This window comes from Ovis canadensis, chromosome 3, assembly GCF_042477335.2.
Source record: "Ovis canadensis isolate MfBH-ARS-UI-01 breed Bighorn chromosome 3, ARS-UI_OviCan_v2, whole genome shotgun sequence".
NCBI classification, from domain to species: Eukaryota; Metazoa; Chordata; class Mammalia; order Artiodactyla; family Bovidae; genus Ovis; species Ovis canadensis.
In genome coordinates, this window is record NC_091247.1 from 80,542,363 (window position 1) to 80,563,358 (window position 20,996).

Genomic DNA, 20,996 nt, shown 5'->3' on the forward strand with positions numbered 1-20,996 from the left:
GTAGTTTCCAAAACTGTCCCTTACTTTTTAAAATATTAGAACAGTGATACCATCTGCTTACTTGGTCAGTGTGTATCTCTGTGGACTGATATACTGGGTGAATATTAAAAGAAGCAGAAATATGAGGGGTTGGGGCTTTGCTTCAGGGCTTTTCCCCCTCCTTTTTGCCATTTCAGAATAATGTCATCTCATTTTTTGTTTTCCTTCATAGATGCATTTGATATTTTCCTGACAGCAAAAAAGCAAAACATTGTGTTTGACAATGAAACTTATGCCAGGCTTATAAACTTACTTTTGATGAAGGATAACTCTACGCAAGCAATGCAAGTGAAAGATTTGTAAGTATCAGTTCATTTATTAAACTTCACACTCAAAAAAGAGAAACCTATCATTAGGATTTTTCTAATGATGTATTATAGTAACGGTTGCCTAATTGTCTTCAACTGCCCATAGAAATTATATGAAATGGTTTTCTAATTTTAAGGGGGTTTTTAAACTACAAAAGATAAAACTTTTATTTGTCTTGCACACTGCAGTATGTTTTATTTTACCTTACAGAACCTCACAACTCATGTATGTTATTCATAGATAGAAAAGTAGTCTGGTTTTTCGGGGGGAGGGTTCTGTTTTGTTTTACAGGTGTCTGTTTTATTTCTTGTTTAGCAGCTTGATCTGTGTACCTTTTATGGTGGAAACAGCCTAATATGTGAAGGCATCAAGGGTTTTGAACTTAGGCAAGCCTTTGAATCGTACTTGAAAGCCCTTTGGAAAATTTGTTCCTATCTCTGAACCTCAGTTTTTCTTCTCTGTAATGAAATGATAATAAATCTTACATTAATTGTTTCTTCTAGGCATTGAAAGACATAGGGTAAGGTAGGAAAAAATATATGGTACTCAGCACATTTTAAATGCCTTTTCTCTGTCCCTTCTTGTTTTGTAACCTGTTTTGTGGTGTAAGTGGTAATGGTTTTATCTCTCTGACTAGTTCCCTAGAGTACAATACTTATAAAATCAGAACAGAAGTAAAGCTTTCTTCCCTGATGTGTTAGTAAACTGACTCAGTTGTCTTATTCCCAAGGAGGTAACTTCAGAAGTTAAGGAAAAGGAGTGGATCAAGGTTACGTGCTCTAGAATGTAGACCTGACCTGTTAATGAGTCAGTAGCTTTATTTTTCAATGGCAAAAGTCAATATTTTCCTAGTATATTGTAAGTTTTGAAATGATGTTTCCTGGCTAATTTTTGGCCTTCAAAATTTTTAAGTTGCAGCACTTTTGGAATATCAGAATCCTGAATAGAAGACGGTTCTTTGCCATTCTTGGAGTTCACTGGAAAACCTGATGTTAACATTAGTGTTATGTTAAAGTTGTGCACCATAGGGCCATATTTACTGTTCATGTTTTGATACATTTTGAAAAATATGTTGTGTGTGATTGTACTTGTCGATGGAAATATATCTGTATCTCTGTATATACACACATGCCATGTATATATATATATATTCATGATATGTACATATAAGTACTCATATATGGATATATCCATATATCATATATATCTATGATCTTGAATCATTTGTATATCTTAAGTCACACTAAGACTTAAGTTTAGATTCTGAATGAATTATGTCTCATTTGTGTGTTTACTCAGTTGCTGTTAATAATTAAATTATCTATCTCAGGAATACTCAGTATATGCTCAATTAGTGACTTGAAAAATTTGACATTGAACAGCATCCTGTCATCTGCAACCATTGAAGTCATCCAGGAGGTGCAGATTTTTTTCCTACTTTTCTCAAAAAAGTATTGACTAAACACTATGCTCAATTATCAAAGGTATTTTTGAGGCAACAGGGATTTGGGAGGAAGGGACAGCAGGAAAAAAAGAGGGACATTTTGTGTTGAGAATTGGATATTGAGAATTTTGTGTTGAGATTATCTGAGGAGATGGAAACAAAACTTTTTCAAAAGTCTTTTAATCGTGAGGTTGGCCACAAGGACCAATACTTCCCCAAAGCACAGATTATAATTCTTTCATTTTAATTTGGCTTCTTCTTGAATGGTGAACCTCACATTCTGGTAGCACAGGTTCCTCTCCACCCACCCCAGAAGTTCTGACTCACCTGATCTACGGTAGGGCCCAAGAATCTGCATTTTACTAGACATCCCAGCTGATTCAGGAATCTTGTGTCTTAAACATTTTGATCACATACCATTCTCAGTGAGCTCCACTACTGTATGATATGTAAGTATGTTATAAAACATATTCCAAAATTAGAAATTTTTCAGAGGATAAGATTTAAAAATAGAAGCAAGCGTTTTCTTGCCTCACCCTAGAGCATTCTCACAGTGTGCATACCTCTTATTGAAGTCCCCTGTTCTAGAATCATTTTTCAAATGTATTTGTAACCAGTTAGTAAATGATTAATTTTATTCAATGGGGCAGAATCAACATCTTTTTTAATGAATGGAGAAGGCAATGGCAACCCACTCCAGTAGAAAACATCAAAGCACTCCATGTAGTAAAGATACTTTGTGAACGTTTGCTCTCTGTTATATGTGTGTATGTATATAAGTGTGCTGGTTTGTAGTGTTAACACATCATTGTTTACTATGTCTGACGGAGAATCTCCATCAAACAAGTGTGAAAGCTGTTTACCTAGAAGGTGGTTATAAGCACAACCCATCTATTTCCACTTATGTCCACAGCCTGTAAAATGTAGGTTTATCTTCTCTCCTCCCGTCCCTCTCTCGATCTTCACGAAGCCTTGCTGTACTCCTGAGGTCACTTTCATCCTCGCTGTGTTACTGTTTGGGGAGTGTTTTGTAGATGGCTTCCCCATGTAGTTGTGTGAGCCAAAGAGAATCCTAGGTGCAAAGCTTTCGAATGCCCAGAGGCACTTAATCTAGGAATCTGCGCACATCCTTTTCCTTGAACCAATAAAATGTTGTGTCTAACTATGAATAATGGTAAGAATTGTATCATGGGTTAGACCTGCATTGAGTAATTTTGAAAATACCTCTGGACTGGGAATTCAGAAGTGGAAGTTAGAGTTCCAGTTCTCTGTTACCAAGGGAATGTCCTGTAACTTCCCTCGACTGGTTTCCTGGTTTATTACCAACATTCCACTAGGTCATCTTTTCCACTTCCAGCTCTGCATCAGTGAACAGAATGAAAAATAATTGTTGCTTTTTTTTTTAGAGCCATTATTATTTTAATACGGTATGACCAAATGAGCCACTGTAGCTAGTGGCTGTACCCCTAGGATTTTTCTGGCACTATTACTCTCACTTTACTCCATAAATAGCAGCCTGTTATAGTTACCTACATGATGCCACTTGTTCATTCTTAAGAGCAGTTGTTTCCCCTTTGAACTAATGCAGTCATTGTTTTTGCTATACCTTTGGTGTCTCTAATGTGTTACAGATTCACTTGACTACTTACTAATGAGATTTCTTCAGTTTTGTTAAGAAGGTTATTTAACCTTCCCAACAAGTAATGAAAGCTCAAAAGTAACAAATGCCTTTAAAATTTTTGAAAGAATGATGTTCTTTCATTTTTAGTTAGAAATACATTTCTTCATCTTTCAAAAAAAAAATTTAGGTATAGTGAATTTTTTCAGGGGAGGAGAGCTAGTTATTCATAAAACAGTAAGGGTTATATAAATTGTTATTTTAAATCTTTGTTAACACTGAACTGTATAGTTATGAAATTTGAGAATCGTGTGGTGATAACTCTGCTTTATCTTTGGAGACTAGCACTTTATTTTCTTTTGTTCCTACTAGCTTATTTATTCTGTCTAAAAATAATGTTAAATCAATCACTGATGCTTTTTACTGGATTGGCCAGTTTTTGTTATCCGAAGTAAGATAAATTCTGATCACTGCCTAATGCCCCATGTGCATGTTATGTAAGTACAATCAATAGACCAGTCATTGCTTTGAAATCTCTAAGATGAAACTTTCCCTGTCATATTATCTTCTTTGGTTAAGACAGATTAACTTTTGCAGTTGATTGTAAGTTAAAAGATTGATACCCCTTTCTCTCTGTGATTTTTTTTCCTTTATTTTGGCAGCTCTAAAAATGAAAATGTCTAGAATTCTGTGCTGTCCAATCCAGTAGCCAGTAGCTATAACTGCCCACTTAAATTTAAATTACTAAAATTAAATATAATTAAAGTTTCCATTTCTCCACCACAGTAGCCAGGTAGCCACCATGTAGCTTGTGGCTACCCTGTTGGGCGACATGAATAAAAAATATTCTCATCATCACAGTAAGTTTGATCTGACATCTCTGTACTCGATTTTTTTTCCAAAAGGAAAGATCAAAATTAAGGATCAGAAGTAAGCTTCTCCTATTTTATTGTATTAGTGAATCCATCACAAAGTTACCAGTACCCTTTGTAGCTTTTCTCCCTTTGTCAGTTTGAAACATTTTGGTTGTGATTGGTCAGTTTCTATATGTAAAACGTGTATGTATTCAGCATATAATAGACCTGGGGAGAGTTTTCTTCCTCTTTATCCTCAATTTCGAATTTGTATTGAATACATACCTTCTTGAGATAGGAAGAAATTGTTAAAAATATTCTGTGTTTTGAGATTTTCAAAAGGTTTGACATCAAGTGTGGTGTCAGAAGTTTTGTTACCTTGTGGTTTTAATGAATTTTAGTTAATATTTTCAAGTAAGTATCATATAATACATTTAATAATGTGGGCATAAGAAGTGAGGTTAATTTTAATAGTGTCTCCTTGTTTATTTAATCATGCTAGAGATTGAGAACGTAAATCCTTTATTTTCTGCAGTTTAAAGTCTCATGCACGAGTTGTTGACTTAAGAGCTTTGACAGATGGGACAAAGGAAACAAGTCGAACTGAGCAGTGGGTGCTTTGGTGGGATTAAGAGGATCGTGGGGGAATAAGAAAATCCTGCACCCAGGAACTGCAGGGGGGATCCCCAGAGGCTGGAAGTGACTGAGAGGATGGGCACATCACGGTGTTTGGGAGGATTTTCTTGGGATTGATGAGAATAATTTAGCAGTGACCCTGCTTTTCTCGCAATCTGCTCAGCTTAGATGGTCATGTCGGCAGGCCAAGGTTGTTAGCAGCCAGACCATCACTGAGCTTGAGAAGGCGAATGGCAGCAATTGCTTTTGCTCCTTCTGACCTTTGGAGATTTCCTAATCAGGAGATGAACCCCAGGGGCATTAAGGATGCTGAAATTTCAATACAGGTGATACACAGTGTAGCAAACAGCTCATCTCTGGCTAGGGTTTTTTTCCTTCTTTTTAATAAATCATGTAGGTTTTAGTCATAAGCAAGTTTTTGCTCTTGAGTTTTAAAAAGTTGGGGGATTACAAATTTAAGGCTGGGACAAGATTGTGTGAAATTTTACATTTTACTGTAACCGTGGGTTTAGTTCTGCAGTAGGTTCACCTTTATGTGTGCAGATGACAGAAATTTGAAAATTAATCAACTGAATGAGATGGTGTTAGTAATATGCTTTAGTTTATATTTAAAATATAAAGTGCTGAAAATAAATGCTCATTTTTGTTGCTGAAAGACTAGTTTTACATTTTATAAATTACGGTGAGTGTAGGGAAAAAAGGAAAAAGTATCCCGCTTAGGATACAGCAGAACAATGCAGGGCATGCAGTTATTTTAGTCATCTAATATGTCAGCATTCAAGAATCTGAACCGATTGTTTAAAAAAAATCTTGTACTTTGTTTCTTTTGTTGCTCATTTCCAACTTTGTCATCTGTCAGAATGCAAAAAAAAATTATCCTTCTATAACCATTGACAGGATAACACAAAAGCTGTCTCCAGGTCGATATTTTGCAGCAATATTTTTAACATACGAACAGTAGTTTTTATAATTTCACCTTGGTGCTCAACCATTTATTATCGTATCAGAAGCATGTCAGTAATTCCTTTCTAAATGTCTGCTTCTTTTAGCGCTGAGACCCACATCAAGGGCTTCACACTGAACGATGCTGCCAACAGCCTCCTCATCATAACGCAAGTTAGGCGGGATTATTTGAAAGGTATGTCACAATGCTTGACCTTTACGTCACATTAATGCCTCTGCAGATTTTTCTTGTAACGCCCTTCGAATACTTGGATAAAGGAGTCCATTTAGCAAATTACCTGCTTATCAAGAGCCTTTTGTGGTAGCTGAGAGACGTAAATTACTGTACATGCATTTATAATACAGCTTGAATATGAATGTACTTGTCATTTGACCACTTAGTCCAGTTTCCATTCCATTTAACACAAGATGGGTTTTCTTAAGATGAATCACAGCTCTTCAGACATGCAAAATTTGTGTTCCAGAACGAGAGAAAGTACAGGCTTTCAAGTGCGTTAAAATTCACAGCACAAGTCATTTTTTGCTTTGGAAATTAACATACTTTAGAGCATCTGAAACAATTCCAGCAGTTGTTTCTTGCGTATTGTGTTGGTTGTGTGTGAGATAGCAAATGAGTTAAATTGAGTGTTAAATGTGTGGGATTGTGCACCAAATGATTATAATATTGATTTTTAAAACTTAATCTAATACTTTTTTAATAGTTCATAATACCAAAGCAGTAAGATACCATGTTTATTTGGAGTTTGGAGTTTTTAAATGAATATTAAGAGGATAACACCAGAGAAATTGGAGATGACTTTGGGGAGGATTGGGACATGGGGCCGTTTGCTTGGCAGAGGCTGTTTATGGGTTTGCAGAGGGATGGATATGGATGGGATGGGCTTATGAATGAGCTCCCAAGGGGGAAGAATGATGATTCTTTTAAATTTAGATAAGCATCTGTTCATATTTAATTTTACATTTGAATTTTAGTCAATACAGTAACACCACAGTTTTTGCCGATGTAACAAAACCTACTTAGGAACTCTTTAAGGAAGGTTGAAACAGCTTTTTAACTGTTGAATATGTATATTACCTAGTTTTTTCTTCAGTCTGTGAGAATGGTGTTATTCCTCACTTGCATGCTTATAATAGAATTTTACATCTCTGAAAGTTGCTAATTGTGCAGCTTTAATGTTACCTGTAATGCCTAGAGATATTAGACAATGGATGTCTTCCTAATTAGTGAGGACTGAGTATGTAAGTGATGATTTCTGCCTTCGCAGAAGTGCTGCTTCAGTATTCTATAGGCAGGACCAGCACATTAAACAGCGCAGCCTTTAGTCATAACAGAGTGTTGTAAGGTTTGCTATTAAAACTTCAAAAGCTTTCACTTTCAGTAGCAAAGGCTTTTGGGCAAGTTGCTTTTTAAATGCAGAAATGATAAACAAATTTTTTCTACTTCTTGTATTTTTATTTTATTTTTTTGGCCATTACACCCAACATGTGGACTCTAAGTTCCCAACCAGGGATCGAACCCCATGCCTGCTGCAGTGGGAGTGTGGAGTCTTAACCACTGGACCACCAGGAAAGTCCCTGATAAACAGTTTTAAAGCATCAAAAAATTAAATTTGCTTCTCATATCAATAAGCTCATTTTTGTGAAACGCTTATATTTCTGTAGACATGAAGATCATGTCTACATGATTTTTTAATTTCAAGAGGTTGCTTTTTGAGCTGAATCTGATCATTGTTTAATTGACTGCTACCCTACTTGTATGTTAGGTTATCCTGTGAAAACAACAAGAAACTGATCTAATTTCACATCTGTTTTCATCTGTTCATTGGAGACTGATTGAGAGCAGAAGTCATGAGCCCGCTTTCCATGCCTCCCACCGACTAGTAACCTCCAGTGGTCGTTGTCGAGGGCAAGATGGTATTGGCACTATCCATATTACCCTGTTTGTGCCCCATGGCTGACTAGAGCTCCCAATTAAAAAAAAAAAAAAATTCCGGTTTCTTTTTCTCAGTTCCATCTAAAGCAGGAAGAAAAATAAAGCCAATTCAGTTCTTAATCTAATTTAACTAGCTTATGCTGTTGTGGAATATTAATAGCTGATACATCACAACTTGGCCATATAATGAGTATTACTCGGGGCGGACGGTGTGGGTGGGGAACCACTTTTGATGTCTCATAAGTCATGAATTGTACAGAGGCAAATTCTGTATGGGAATATGATTTCAGTTCCAAGGTCCCCTGCTTCCTTTGGGTAGACATAGGTGATCTGTTTTCGATCCTTCACTCTTTGACACACACATTGGCCTGTAGATGCAAGCTCCAGTGTGGTTAAGTTGTTAAATTATCTGTACCTTAGTTTCCCTCATATAAATTTGGTACCTCAGAAGGTTAGTTGTGTGACTGCTTAATCTGTGTCTGGAGTGTAGAAAGTGCTCAACACACGTAGTAAAAGCTTGATAAATGCTAGTTACTATCTTCAACATGATTATCGTAATTGTTATTTGATCTGCTTGTAGGAAGATCCTTCTTAGCTGACAGTATTGCTGGCTAATATGAATATTCCAAAGTTGATTATCTGTGTATGACCAGCAGTTAAGAAGATTTTATCAAACCTATTTTCTATAGATAAAATTTTTTATTTCCTATATGTTCATATGTAAAATTTTACTGAATATACCTTTTAACCTTTTTTTCCCTTTTCCCCATTTAAGAATCACTCATTTAAAGTATAGATTTGGAGTAATAATAAATTTTTTATTCAGTAATAAATACTAAATTCGTGATGTCTTTTTTGTATCACTTTTAATAGCGTGTTTAATTATTACCCTTTCCCTGTTCTTCTGTTAATGATGGACTGTTCTTATTTGGAAAGCTGCTTTGAGAGTCTTAGTTTTGTGTAGGTTGCATTGCCTTAATTGCTAGAGAGCCATGAAGTTTTCTTTGGTAGCAGTGATTGTCAAGTGTTACATGTTCCCTCCAGTCCACCACTGTATTTAGTTTAATGATTTTGCTACTCTTGTGCTTAAGTCAGTAACTCAGAAGGATATTCCATATTTATCCATAATCAAATACTTGTAAGTTTGATATTAAAAAAACAAACTCCCGTGGAGAGTCTCTCTGGGAACCTGATGAGCTTTCTTTTCTCTGAAAAATCAGTGCAAGAAAATATCTGCATGGTATTTAATCATGTAAAATAAATTTGTCTCTGTGTGAGCTGAATGTTCCAGGTAGGCTGTTCATCTTGGATGATCAAACCTTTTTGGATTAGAAAGAGATACTGTTTTCAAGAAAGAATCTTTGGGATATTAGAAGATTTTGATAATCATGAATCTTTTGTGTGTAATAAAATCTGGGGAAGTATGAATGCAGGTAAAAGTTACATAGTTTTGGAAAGTCTTTAATTTTTTAAATTCTTCCTTATTTATATTTCTCTAAACTTGTCAACTTCCTCAAAATTAGTCACTAAATGTTGTCCCTGAATGGAACCTGCTTTCTATCAGTAACATTTGCATTTCTGTGTGACTTAAAGAAGACATTTTTCTGGTCTCTGATATAGTCAAATAAATAATTTTTTTTTCAGGCTTCACATAAATATTAATATTTTCTATAATATAGAATAAAAGTATTCATAGCTTTTTGTGTATAGTCATTTGGTGCTCATATTTAAAAGCTAGTTCTCAAAATGCATTGTCAGTACATTTCATATAAGAAAAACTGTCGCCTGCTTTTCCGTTATAGATGCTCTGACAACACTAAAAACAGCCTTAGATCTGGACCAGATACCTTCTCGATTAGCAGTGACCCGCCTTATTCAGGCCTGTGCTTTGAAGGGTGATACAGAAAGCATACATGACATTCAGAAGTTGGTAAATGGACTCGAGGACTCAATTGGACTTTCCCGTATGGTTTTCATCAATAACATTGCTTTAGCACAAATAAAGAAGTGAGTATCTTCAAACTTGCTTTTCTTTCACTGTACACACTGGAAAGAACGTTATCTCAAATACCACCTTTTAAAAACTAGGCAGGCTATTAGAAACCGTATCAACTGTAGAGAAAATAGTGATGCCAGTTGCTGCCTATTTTATAATTGTCAGGGAATAATTTTGTGTTGCAAAATATGTTTTAGCTGTAAATTAAATCGTAAACAACTGATCAAAGTTTTCAAATTCATAAAATTTGCCCCACAGTTGATAACTTTTCTCATTCATACATGCCAGGCCCTTGTTGAAACACTTCTTTACGCAACTGAAAAATGAGTTCATTTGAATGTCAGCAACACTTGGAGGTGACACTCTGCCAGAACACCATGAAATGGGGGGCCCAACAAGCTTGTGAAAAACACGCCTTTCTATTTTGTCCACTCTCCTGTTCATCCACCCGTGTCAACACACACCCACACAAAGGGAGGTATTTACAGGTGATTCTCTTATCCCCATTTCTAGATTCCTTATTGAGAATCACTATTCTAGAAATAAATAAGAACTTGGTTTTTATTAGCCTCACTGGTGAAGTTAAAGATTCATGTTGGTAATTATGAAATTGACATTCTTCATGCTTTTAGGGAAAAAAATGTTCGTTAGCAATTACTCTTACATACATGTAATGGGTTGTGATACTAAAATGTCTTTTTGGCTTTTACGGGGTTTTTGTTTTTTCCTTTCTTTGGACAGAAGTTGTTTGGTTTTTCCCCCTTTTAAAACTGTTTACCCATATAGAACTTCTAACTTTCCTTTTAGTAAGAAAATGTGATTATTATTTTAAGTTAGGAGATTCCAGAAAATTATTCAAGAAAGATCCGGATGAATTTTAAATGTTACCATATAATCAGAGTTTTATATGATATGGAGATGTTTTTATTAACTATCAAATATAATTGACTATTAAATAATTCTCTAACTAAAACCCTTAAGAAAAATTGATTGTAATGGGGTTCATTTTTAGAGAATTCTTGTTTCAGGTGATAATTCCAACATAAAATTGATTATTTGGATTTGGAGTACCATACCATAACGGTAAAGTATCAGTTAAAGAGCACCTTAGCCAAAAAGTTAGTCAGAAAGATAATTTTCATCATAAGTTGTTTAATAAGGCCATGTAATTAATTTTTTAAGAATGAAGTATGAAGATACTTTGTTCAGAGAACTTTGATATAAATTGAATATTTTTCGAATGTTGTATATCACCTGACAAGAACAAATTGTTGTGACTGTGGGTTGAGAGACGTGAAAATGTACCTTTTGCAGACATTATCAGCATTTTTAAGAATCCTGAGATTAACATTATCTTTATTACTTCCTGCAGTAGTGACCAGTTGTAGATTATAATGCCAAAGTTATAAAAGATTTCATTTTATATCCAAACAGCTGCAAAAACAAAACTTTGAAATACAATAATTTTTTAAGTTACCGTCTTTAATTCTTCTCTATATAGTTGTTTGTTCTTTTCTCTAGACCAGTGTTTTAAAATAAGCAGCTACTTCAGTTGTTTGTTGCACCATAAAGCACCCAGTGATTGCCTTTGCCACGTAAATGTAATTTGGTTCAACTTGTATAATGTTTTTTATCTGGTTAATTATAAATACATTGTCTTTTTTTTCCCCTAAAGTGCTTGCATGTGTAAATACTAAATTACCTGTACTGAAACTGCCTGCAATGTTAATATAAAAGCAAATATTTCTTTATAATTTATTTTACTTTCTTTTATAGTAATAACATAGATGTTGCAATAGAAAGCATTGAAAATATGCTTACTTCAGAGAACCAAACTGTGGACCCTCAGTACTTTGGCTTGGCATACTTATTCCGAAAAGTCATAGAGGGACAGTTGGAACCAGCACTTGAAAAGAGTAAGTTAGCTCTTCTGGTCGAAGAGCAAAGAAGCACTTTCTCTAGCCTGTGTGGACTGACTGTCTTTGGTGAGTTAGTTATACCGTTGTTTAAATGAAAGATTTTTCTTACTTGTCTTTTTTTTTTTTTTTTCAGTAAGCATCATGGCGGAGAGATTGGCCAATCAGTTTGCAGTTTACAAACCTGTAACTGATCTTTTCCTTCAGCTTGTGGATTCAGGCAAGGTGGATGATGCCAGAGCTCTCCTACAGGTAATGACCCATCGCATGTGGAGCAGTGAGGCTTTGTGACTTGTGTGAAGTCAGCTGAGAAATTACTAGGGTTAGGTATGTGGTGGAAGACCAGAAGTGAAGGGCAGCACTGCTAGCACATTTAAATTCAATGTAAATCAAGGTTACATGACAAGGACTGGATTGTATGTTACAGGTTGCTGGTTTTAAAGATGCCAAATTGGACTAGAAATGTCTTTAGAGTTAAATGGGGGTGGAAAGAGACATGTTTTGCCGAAATGATTTAAAGACCAATGTTTCCGTGCAGATAGGTATTGCAAAACAATTCCTTTGATTTCCTAGTTTAATTTCTCTAGCGCTCTAAATACCACGCGTCACCATGGCAACACAGTTTGCAAACAAAAAGTAGGAAATGTTTGCTTTTCAAGTACTGCTTCTCTTGAATACTCAAACACTCTTGGTGCCTTATTCAAGATTTATTAAGAGTCAGATTTGCTTTCTATTCACCTGTGTGTCACAGACACATTAAATGACAAATGCAGGTCTCTGTGGCCCGCACTCTCAGTTAAATTAGCAATCTTCAGGGAAGGAGACAACTGCATTCATGCCATTTTAACAGCACTAAATATAAAGCCGCGCCAAGTGCCGACAGAACGGTGGGTGATCGGAGCTGCCACTGGTAATGTACACAAACAGGCACCGCCAGGGAGCCCCTTCCCAGCAGGTGGCAGTCAAACAGTCACCGTGATCCCGCCAACGGCTGTGTTTGTGTAGACTCCCTGTGTCAAATTGAGGCCTGGGACCAGTTTCTGATAGTAAATAGTATTACATTCACTTACGGTTTTGCTAGCTGTGACACATCTTAGGTAGCAGATAGAGAGGGGAAAGTGAACTCACCTGCTTGTGATCCTGAAAGGCCATCCAGTTCGAGAGTGGAATCCAAGCCATTTGTAAAAGGAGTTCCTGAGAAATTTCTCTGTGTTAACAGTTTTGTGAAAAGCGTAAGTTGGCACTGCCTCTAAAGCTTTTTTTACTTTTGTTCCTGGAGAGAGAGAAATGCCAATTATTTGAGAATTTTCTTGTTTACTTTTTTTCCCCCTTTAAAAATGTTTTTTTGAAACAGAAATGGCAATTTATAATGGGGACTCAGGAATCTTTTCATTGTTCTATCTTCTTGCCTTCTGTGTTAAAAGCTTTATCTTGAAAAGAATAAAGTCTCATGTTTTATCTTTGTATGGTACATACCTAAGTGTACCTACTCAGGTATATGCATGTCTAGCTGAGTATTCATTCAGCTGTGACACATTACTACAGTAGCTCTTTAGAAAGATGCACTTGGTATTTCATTTACAAGCTTTTTCCGAGCCATGGTCATCAAGGCTCTTAGTAGCCCAGGGTGGGAGGCACTGGGGATGTGATGGCTGCCCTCAGAGCTGCCTGTGCCCGCAGCAGCCTGTCCACAGGGCTTTATGGCAGCCAAGTGCTGCTGCAGCAGCGTCGTCTTTGCACGTTTATTCCTTCAGTAGACTGTGGCTTCAGATGGCAAACCCTTCACCCATTCTTTACCTGCTTGCCAAACAGTTCAAGATTCTTACTGTAGTGAAGAATACCTTATTCACAGATGTTGAAAGCATCCGTTTATAGTGTGAATGTTCTGTGTGTCCCCCAAAGTTCTTTTTATGCTAGTCATTTTAGTATTGACAGTGTTTTAAAGCTTGGAAAGGGCAATGTGCTTTTAGAAACTTAAGAGAATGACATCTGCAATGAATGTAAACTAAAATATTGTCTTGCCATATTTGATTTTACTATAGCATCTAAGATGGGATAGACACTTGATTTATCTGGTCTGTCATATAAACTTTTTTTTTTTTGAGTTTAACTTTTGTCTCTTTCTCAAGCACTGGCTGTCTGTTGCAATGAAAGCCTTTTATAAAATAGAGAGATTGAAATCAGTCCTTTTGTATGCATAAGTGTAGGTAATTATACTTTAAAGAGAACTTGCTTTGTACATTTTAATTTTTATAAAGAAACGAGCAGTTATCTCCCTGACACCTTATTAAATGTATAATTAACCTTATGATCCCTAGCTCACTTGTGAATGCTTGGCAGTATAATTGGAGAGGCATAGTGTTTCTTTTTTCCCTCTTTCTTTGCAGTCCTAAACCTTATTCTGTGGTTGTTGAAGCATTAGTTTAATTTTTCCCTTTTCTTTTTAAACAAACTTTATACTTGCAGTGCCAGGGACAACATTCACAAAAGCTTGGCAGAGCTTGCACTTGTTTTCTTTTTTTGCTTTGAAAAAATTGGTTGACTATTAGGCCTTCCTGTTAGTAATGATACATTACTATATTATTGTGAACTTTCTTAATTGGAAATATTCACCTTGGTCCCCTTGTTTATCAAAACCGTCACTTACTGAATAATGTTTCGATTTTTAGAGGTGTGGTGCAATCGCGGAACAAATGCCGATTCTCTTGGTGTTCTGTATTAGGAATTCTCAGAGACCAGGAAAGGTAAGGTGCTGTACTTGCTGCCAAGGCAATAATGCTATGAGCTAGTCTTGTTCAAAGGTATTGAGTATCATAGAAGAGCTTTTTGATTCAGGACCTTTTCTAAAAATGCTGCAGAGATTGAACACTTGCTGGCCTGAACTTGTTTACTTTTTTAAGATACTGATGCAAAGTCAATTCTGGCTCCTTGGTTGTATTGGAAATGCAAAACAGGTTCATGCAGTGCATTGAGCGCCAAGAAAGGACCCTTAGGAATGTAAGATACAAATCCCATTGCTTGGGTCGCTGGGTGAGTTTCAGAGTGCAGAGCCTGAGGGAGCTGCCTGCTCCAGAGCGCCTCCTGTCAGGTCACTCAGGGAGAAACCGTGAGGTGGAGGAGCTCTTTAGCTTATTTATACTAAAAGTGTGTGTGTGTATGAAACAACCAAATCTTATTGATGTTTATTAAAAAAAAAAAAAAAGAAAAAAGCATATTTCAAAACTGTCCTTTTAGATTCGATTTTACCTGTGAGTGGGCCCCAGAAACCATGTTTTTAGGTTATTTGGGCACATTATGAAGTTCTAAACTGAGCGCCAATTGTAATGTTTGTTTTATATGAAACATTTAGGTTATTTCCAACTCTGGAAACTAATTTTTCTTAATTTTCACATAAACACACTTTTTAAAAGGAAAATACTTACCTAATTGCACTTTTCTCTCTGACTCATGTATTTAGTTACATCAGGCATCATTTAGGAAGTATTCAGTTGCCCTTTTTTTCCTTTCTATGAGATTATATAAAATGATGTATATTTACATATAACCTACCACTCATTACCTGTAAATGTTAAATCATCCCTAGATTACTGACAATACCTAATACAGTGTAAATTCTATTTGCTGGCACCCAGAAAATTCAACATTTGCATTTTTGGACTTTCTAGAATTTTTTTTTTCTGAATATTTTTCGTCCAGGGTTGGTTAAATCCACAGACTTGGAACCCACAGGTTCCAGAGGGGCTGACTATACTAAGAGATACAAAAGGGAATAGTCCATTAAATTGAGTAGGCAGTTCTACTGTATTATTGTTAAATTTCTATGATACAATGTCCATATATCTGTCATATTTCACTGTTCTTTTGAGTTGTGGTGATGTTACCTATATTTAATTTCCTAGGCACCAGTTATGAAGTCTTTGTTAGAATTGATTCCTGAATTAATTGACAAGGAAGAAGCATACACTTGCCTCATGAAAAGCTATGGTAATAAGTCTCACGTAACTGCATTATTTAAGTGATTTAAATATTTGTAGTATAGTCAACAAGTCTTCGTCTCAAAAGCAGTAATCCTAAATATCAGATAATTGCTTACGGTATAAATAATTTATTTAGCCTTGGGGTATGTTGTAAAACTACATTTAAGGGAGTTCCCTGGTGGCTCAGTGGTAAAGGATTTGCCAGCCAATGCAGAAGGCATGGGTTTGATCCCAGATCTGGAAGATCCCCACATGCCATGGGGATTAACCCTATGCGCTGCAACTGTTGGGCCTGCGCTCTAGAGCCCAGGAGCTGCAGCTGCTGAAGCCCGTGTGCCATAGGGCCCGTGCTCTGCAACACGGGAAGCTGCTGCAACAACAAGCTTGTGCACCACCACCGGAGAGTAGCCTCTGCTCGCCACAACTAGAAAAAAGCCCATGCATCAGCAGAGACCCAGCACAGCCAGAAAAGGAAAAAAAGAAACCCCGTGTTTTAAAAAAAAAATCTGAAATTATTCTTATATGTTACTGTAAACCACCTCTGAGCATCTTCTGAGGGGCCCTGCTTTGTTGAGTTACGATCCAGCTTCCTGGAAAGACTTAGAAGTCCACTTGGGTGTACATTCTGGGAACCAGTCCTGCCCCTCCAAGGGCCTGGCGCCTGAAATAGAGTGTAAAATGGCTATATGTTTAAGACTTCACTTGCCTGTTTGCTCCTTCAGTGGCCTACCGACCTCCTCTTGGAAATAGCAAACACCTTCATTAAAAAGTGGGCCCCAAGGTTTTACCTGAAGTCACAGTTTTGAAATTGTAGTCTTTTAAGCAGTTTTCTTCCCTGGTTGCCAGGCGACCACACGTGAAAGGGAACCAGTTTAAAGTTTCCTCAGTAATTAAAATGAATGTCAGCATTTGTAAGTTATGATCAGCTGTCCATCTGACACCCGCTGATTTGTTCACTTGAGCCACAGGGTAAATAAAGAGTTGCTTTGTGGATTTGATTGTTGGCAGGACACCAGACTTAGCAATCAGAATTCTCCATTTTTATACCCTTATGAGCGGAATATGATATATTTTGAAATAGTGCTATAGTCACAAACTTTCTTAAGGTTACATTTGCAGAATTGGCAGGTATTAGTAGTATGTAAGATGAAGTAGTGTAAAACAGCATGGCTATCCTACTGAATTGCATGACAGTTGGGAGGGAGAAGAGCAGGGAGATCAGGAAATAAGGAAAGAGAAGATAGGAGTGTTTTGGGAGTAGCTCCCTAGAAGATGGTAGAGCTTGGGTTGAGCCCTTGGCAGTGGAAGGAGAAGCCTTTGGTCTCTTAGGGAAGGGAGCAAAGGATTCACACAGAGGAAACTGGCTTCACCCAAACTAAAGATCTGTTCAGCTTCAGTGAGAGGTGTACAGTCATCCTCAGTCCCTTTAGGGAGATCCTTGATTGATCCCTGAACATCCCACATCTTCCTGGAGGCTCACCTTGGTGCTGGTAGAGTTGGGGTTAATTATTCAGCATCAATGTAGGGTAGATGTTAACAATCTAATGCAAGATCAAAGAGTCAGATCACTAACAATTCTTAGCAGAGCCTGTATAATTTCAACAGTGAACTTAAAAATATTTGCATGTCAGCCACAAGTAGAGAGCCAGCTGAACTTAGCTCCTAGGCTGCTGCGTCATCCAATTACATGAAATATTAGTGTAGCTTGTTACACAGATGTATGTAGTTTTTTAATGTATATTAGTAATGTATATAAATTTGGGGGGATCACTAGCTAACTATATGCCTCACTTGCATATTTTAGAATAGGAGAATATATTGAAAGTCTTCTGGTGGTGTTTAGCAGCTTAGCAGCTGATCTTGATGTAGATACAGACTTCCACATTACTTATTTTACATGCCCCTCATTACAAAAGTCACTAAATTAGCCTGATTTCAAAGTGTGGTTTTGTAGAGAAGATTGAATGGCGTGTGCTTACTCTGTGATTGAAGACTTCTGTCTGGTCAGTTGAACTAGCATGGGCCTTTTAAATAGCTGTGTTGCTGTTTTCCTTCTCTTTCATGGTGGGTAATGCTGAGTGAGAGGTGTGGGGAAGAAGACTGGGTTGTAGATCCTGGGTATGGTTTTTTTTGTTGAAGGTAGTTGAGTATTGGTTTCGTTTAGGATGAAGGGATCCAGGTATGGATGAATGGCTAAGTGTTTGGGAAAAACAAGAAGAGAGGTTGACTTTATCTATGATTAATATCTTTTTTTCTAGTCTTCGACAATGATGTCACATCTGCTAAAGCACTATATGAAAGTTTGACTGCAAAGAATGTAAAATTGAATGATCTGTTTCTAAAGCGTTACGCAGTTTTGCTGAAGAATGCTGGAGAGTCTGTCCCTTTCACTGAACCTCCTGTGAGTGTTTCTTAATTAAGAGGGGGGAAATACCTCTACAGATTTGTGTATGCTTCATAATAATGTGTGAAGAATAAGGTGAATACTTAATTACATGAGGATTAGATCTCTGTGAAGGACCCTCCAGGGAGGGCTTCAGGAACTAAAGATATGCTATGGGTCTGGCTGCTGCAGAACAGCCCTCTGATACCTAGGTTTAAAATACAAGGTCACTCTCAGACCTTCAGCTGTAGGTATGAATTTATCAAATGTCCTTGGGGCAGTTCTCTCTTCATTTCAACTTGAAATAGGATTTAATGGCCTGTATTTCAATAACTAAGCATATTATGTCACTGTTAATTACTTGTTCATTTCCATTTTTAAATAAGTTGGTTTTTATTTCTTTATCTAAGGTTTTTAATTGAAGTATAATTGACATAGCATTATATTAATTTCAAGTGTACAAAATAATTTGATTTATGTAGATACTGCAGAATGATCATCACAGTAAGTCCAGTTAATGTTGGCCACCATACATAGTCAAATATTTTTTCGTGTGAAAACTTTCAAGATCTGCTCTCTTAGCTGCTGTCGAATGTGCAGTACAGTATTATTAACTATATATATATGTATGTATATTGTCTCCCCATGGTTTACCCACTTTCATCCTCCCCAACCCACACCCCTGCCTGCCTCAGGCAACCTTTGCTGCTGCTGCTGCCACTCAGTCGCGTCAGTTTTGTCCGACTCTGTGCGACCCCATACATGGCAGCCCATCAGGCTCCCCCATCCCTGGGATTCTCCAGGCAAGAACACTGGAGTGGGTTGCCATTTCCTTCTCCAATGCAGGAAAGTGAAAAGTGAAAGTGAAGTCGCTCAGTCATGTCTGACTCTTAGCGACCCCATGGACTGCAGCCCACCAGGCTCCTCCATCCATGGGACTTTCCAGGCAAGAGTAGTGGAGTGGGGTGCCATTGCCTTCTCTGCAGGCAACCTTTAAGCAACCACTAATCTAGTCTCTATCCATGATCTTTGTGTTTTTCAGATTCTAGATATAAGTGAGATCACACAGTGTTTATCTTTTTCTGTCTGGCTTATTTCACTTAGCACAATACTCTCGAGGTCCATCCTTGCTTGTTGTTGCAAGTGGCAAGATTGCGTTCTTTTTATGGCAGAATAATATTCCTGTGTCTGTGTGTGACATTTTCTTTATTCATCGATCCATCGATGGGTGTTTAGCTTGTTTCCTTGTCTTGGCTCCTGTTAACTCTGCAGTGAATATGCGGGGAGCATATATCTTTTTAAATTAATGTTTTCATTTTTTTGGATAAATACCCAGAAGTGGAATTGCTAGATTATATGTTAGTTTTATTTTGGATTTCGTGAGGAGCCGCCATAGTTTTACTTAGTGGCTACGCCATGTATGTTCCCACCAACAGTGCACACGGGCTCCTTTATCTCCATATCTTCACCAACACTTGTTATTTCTAGTCATATTTTTACAGTAGTGAAATACCTTCTAACAGGTATGAAGGGAGATCCATCTCAGGGTGTTTTTTATTTGCAATTCCCTGATTGGTGATGTTGAGCAGCTTTTCACATACCTCTTGGCCATCTGTAGTTCATTTCTGGAAACATGTCTCTTCAGTTCCATTGTTGCTGTTGAGCTATATAAATTTTTTGTATGACAGTTAACCCTCATCAGATAAATACCTTTGCAAATATTTTCTCCCATTCAGTAGGTTGCCTGGGAAATTTTGTTTTACTTGGCTTTGTTTAATGAGAGAAATCATATGTGCAGAATTCCTTTTTACTGTTTCACTGAACTGGAAGTGGCTAAAACATGTTTATTTCAAACCTCTTAACCTTCCCAAGGGAGACTGCAGAGTTTCCCAAGCGTTAACACCTGCACACACAGAGGAGGGGCTCCTGGTGCTTGACTCTGACTTGGGGGCTATTGGATAGGTGATTTCATGAAGCAAAGCAGAGTGCTGAAGCCTTGAGGGGACGGCAGCTCTCATGGGCCCAGCAGTCTGTCCTGCCCGTTGGCAGTACTTTGTGATTTCCAAGTTTTGTGCCATCATCTCTTGCTGGTAACTCTTATCTGTAACTTCCCTCCCTTTTTTCTTGTCTACAGGAGAGCTTTGAATTTTATGCAAAGCAGCTAAAGGAGTCAAAGGAGACCCATTTGTGAAGCAGGCCAGCACTATTTTATTTTGTGTGTATTTGTGATTCTGTGTCTAAATATTATTTTTTAAATGTGTTTTAGAGGACAAAATAAACAAATAAAAAGTGACTTTGTTTATGTACTTTTATTTATTCATAATGTTGATAATGTTCACCGTCTTACTGACGATAATTATGTATATCAAGTCACTGGACATTTCTGGGTTTTGCCTACACTGTAAATCTGTGCCATTTTCTCTGAAGCTCCTGGTGTGTGAGGCCATAGTTTTTCGGGGTTCTTCTCCCCATTAACTTTTCAGATCCTCTGCTGTTTTGTTCCTTTAGTTGACCTGGTTGTCAATATTGTTTATCTGAAAAATTTTGGAGCCAGACAAAATGATGCTCAGTGGGCCCTCTGATGCTTAATATACTATGAAATTCTTTACTTACACACCCCACATACTTTCCAGTTTGTAAAATGTTGGCGCCAGAAGGCATCTGACGTGTGATCAGATCCATCGCTTGTCATTTCCAGTGAGACGCTAAGACTCAAAGAGACTTGCTGGTTCAGGGTGCGCCCTCCAAGCCTTGCCTTCTACCACGGTGCTCCCACAGACCTCTGTTCACTGAAGTCTCCAATCTGCATCTGAGTCATGAGTTTGATCATGAAGTAGAGCAGTACATTTCCGTTCATCATGGTTTCAGGTCTTCATCAGCATAAGCTCTACCCTACGCTGGACTTGTTACTTCATACTCACACCCAAT

General features: G+C 37.2%; 1 protein-coding gene across 1 annotated transcript in view; it reads left to right on the forward strand.

Annotated features, from left to right (window-relative positions):
• LRPPRC (leucine rich pentatricopeptide repeat containing) overlaps positions 1-20,361 on the forward strand; it is a 99,959-nt gene extending 79,598 nt beyond the window's left edge. Inside the window, exons 30-38 of the mRNA XM_069583442.1 lie at positions 212-338; positions 5,950-6,038; positions 9,599-9,803; positions 11,569-11,708; positions 11,845-11,960; positions 14,378-14,452; positions 15,608-15,692; positions 17,944-18,086; positions 20,203-20,361. Coding sequence (XP_069439543.1) covers positions 212-338; positions 5,950-6,038; positions 9,599-9,803; positions 11,569-11,708; positions 11,845-11,960; positions 14,378-14,452; positions 15,608-15,692; positions 17,944-18,086; positions 20,203-20,259 — 1,037 coding nt within the window. The 3' untranslated portion in view covers positions 20,260-20,361. The remainder of the gene's footprint in view (positions 1-211; positions 339-5,949; positions 6,039-9,598; positions 9,804-11,568; positions 11,709-11,844; positions 11,961-14,377; positions 14,453-15,607; positions 15,693-17,943; positions 18,087-20,202) is intronic.
• The last annotated feature ends 635 nt before the right edge of the window (positions 20,362-20,996 follow it).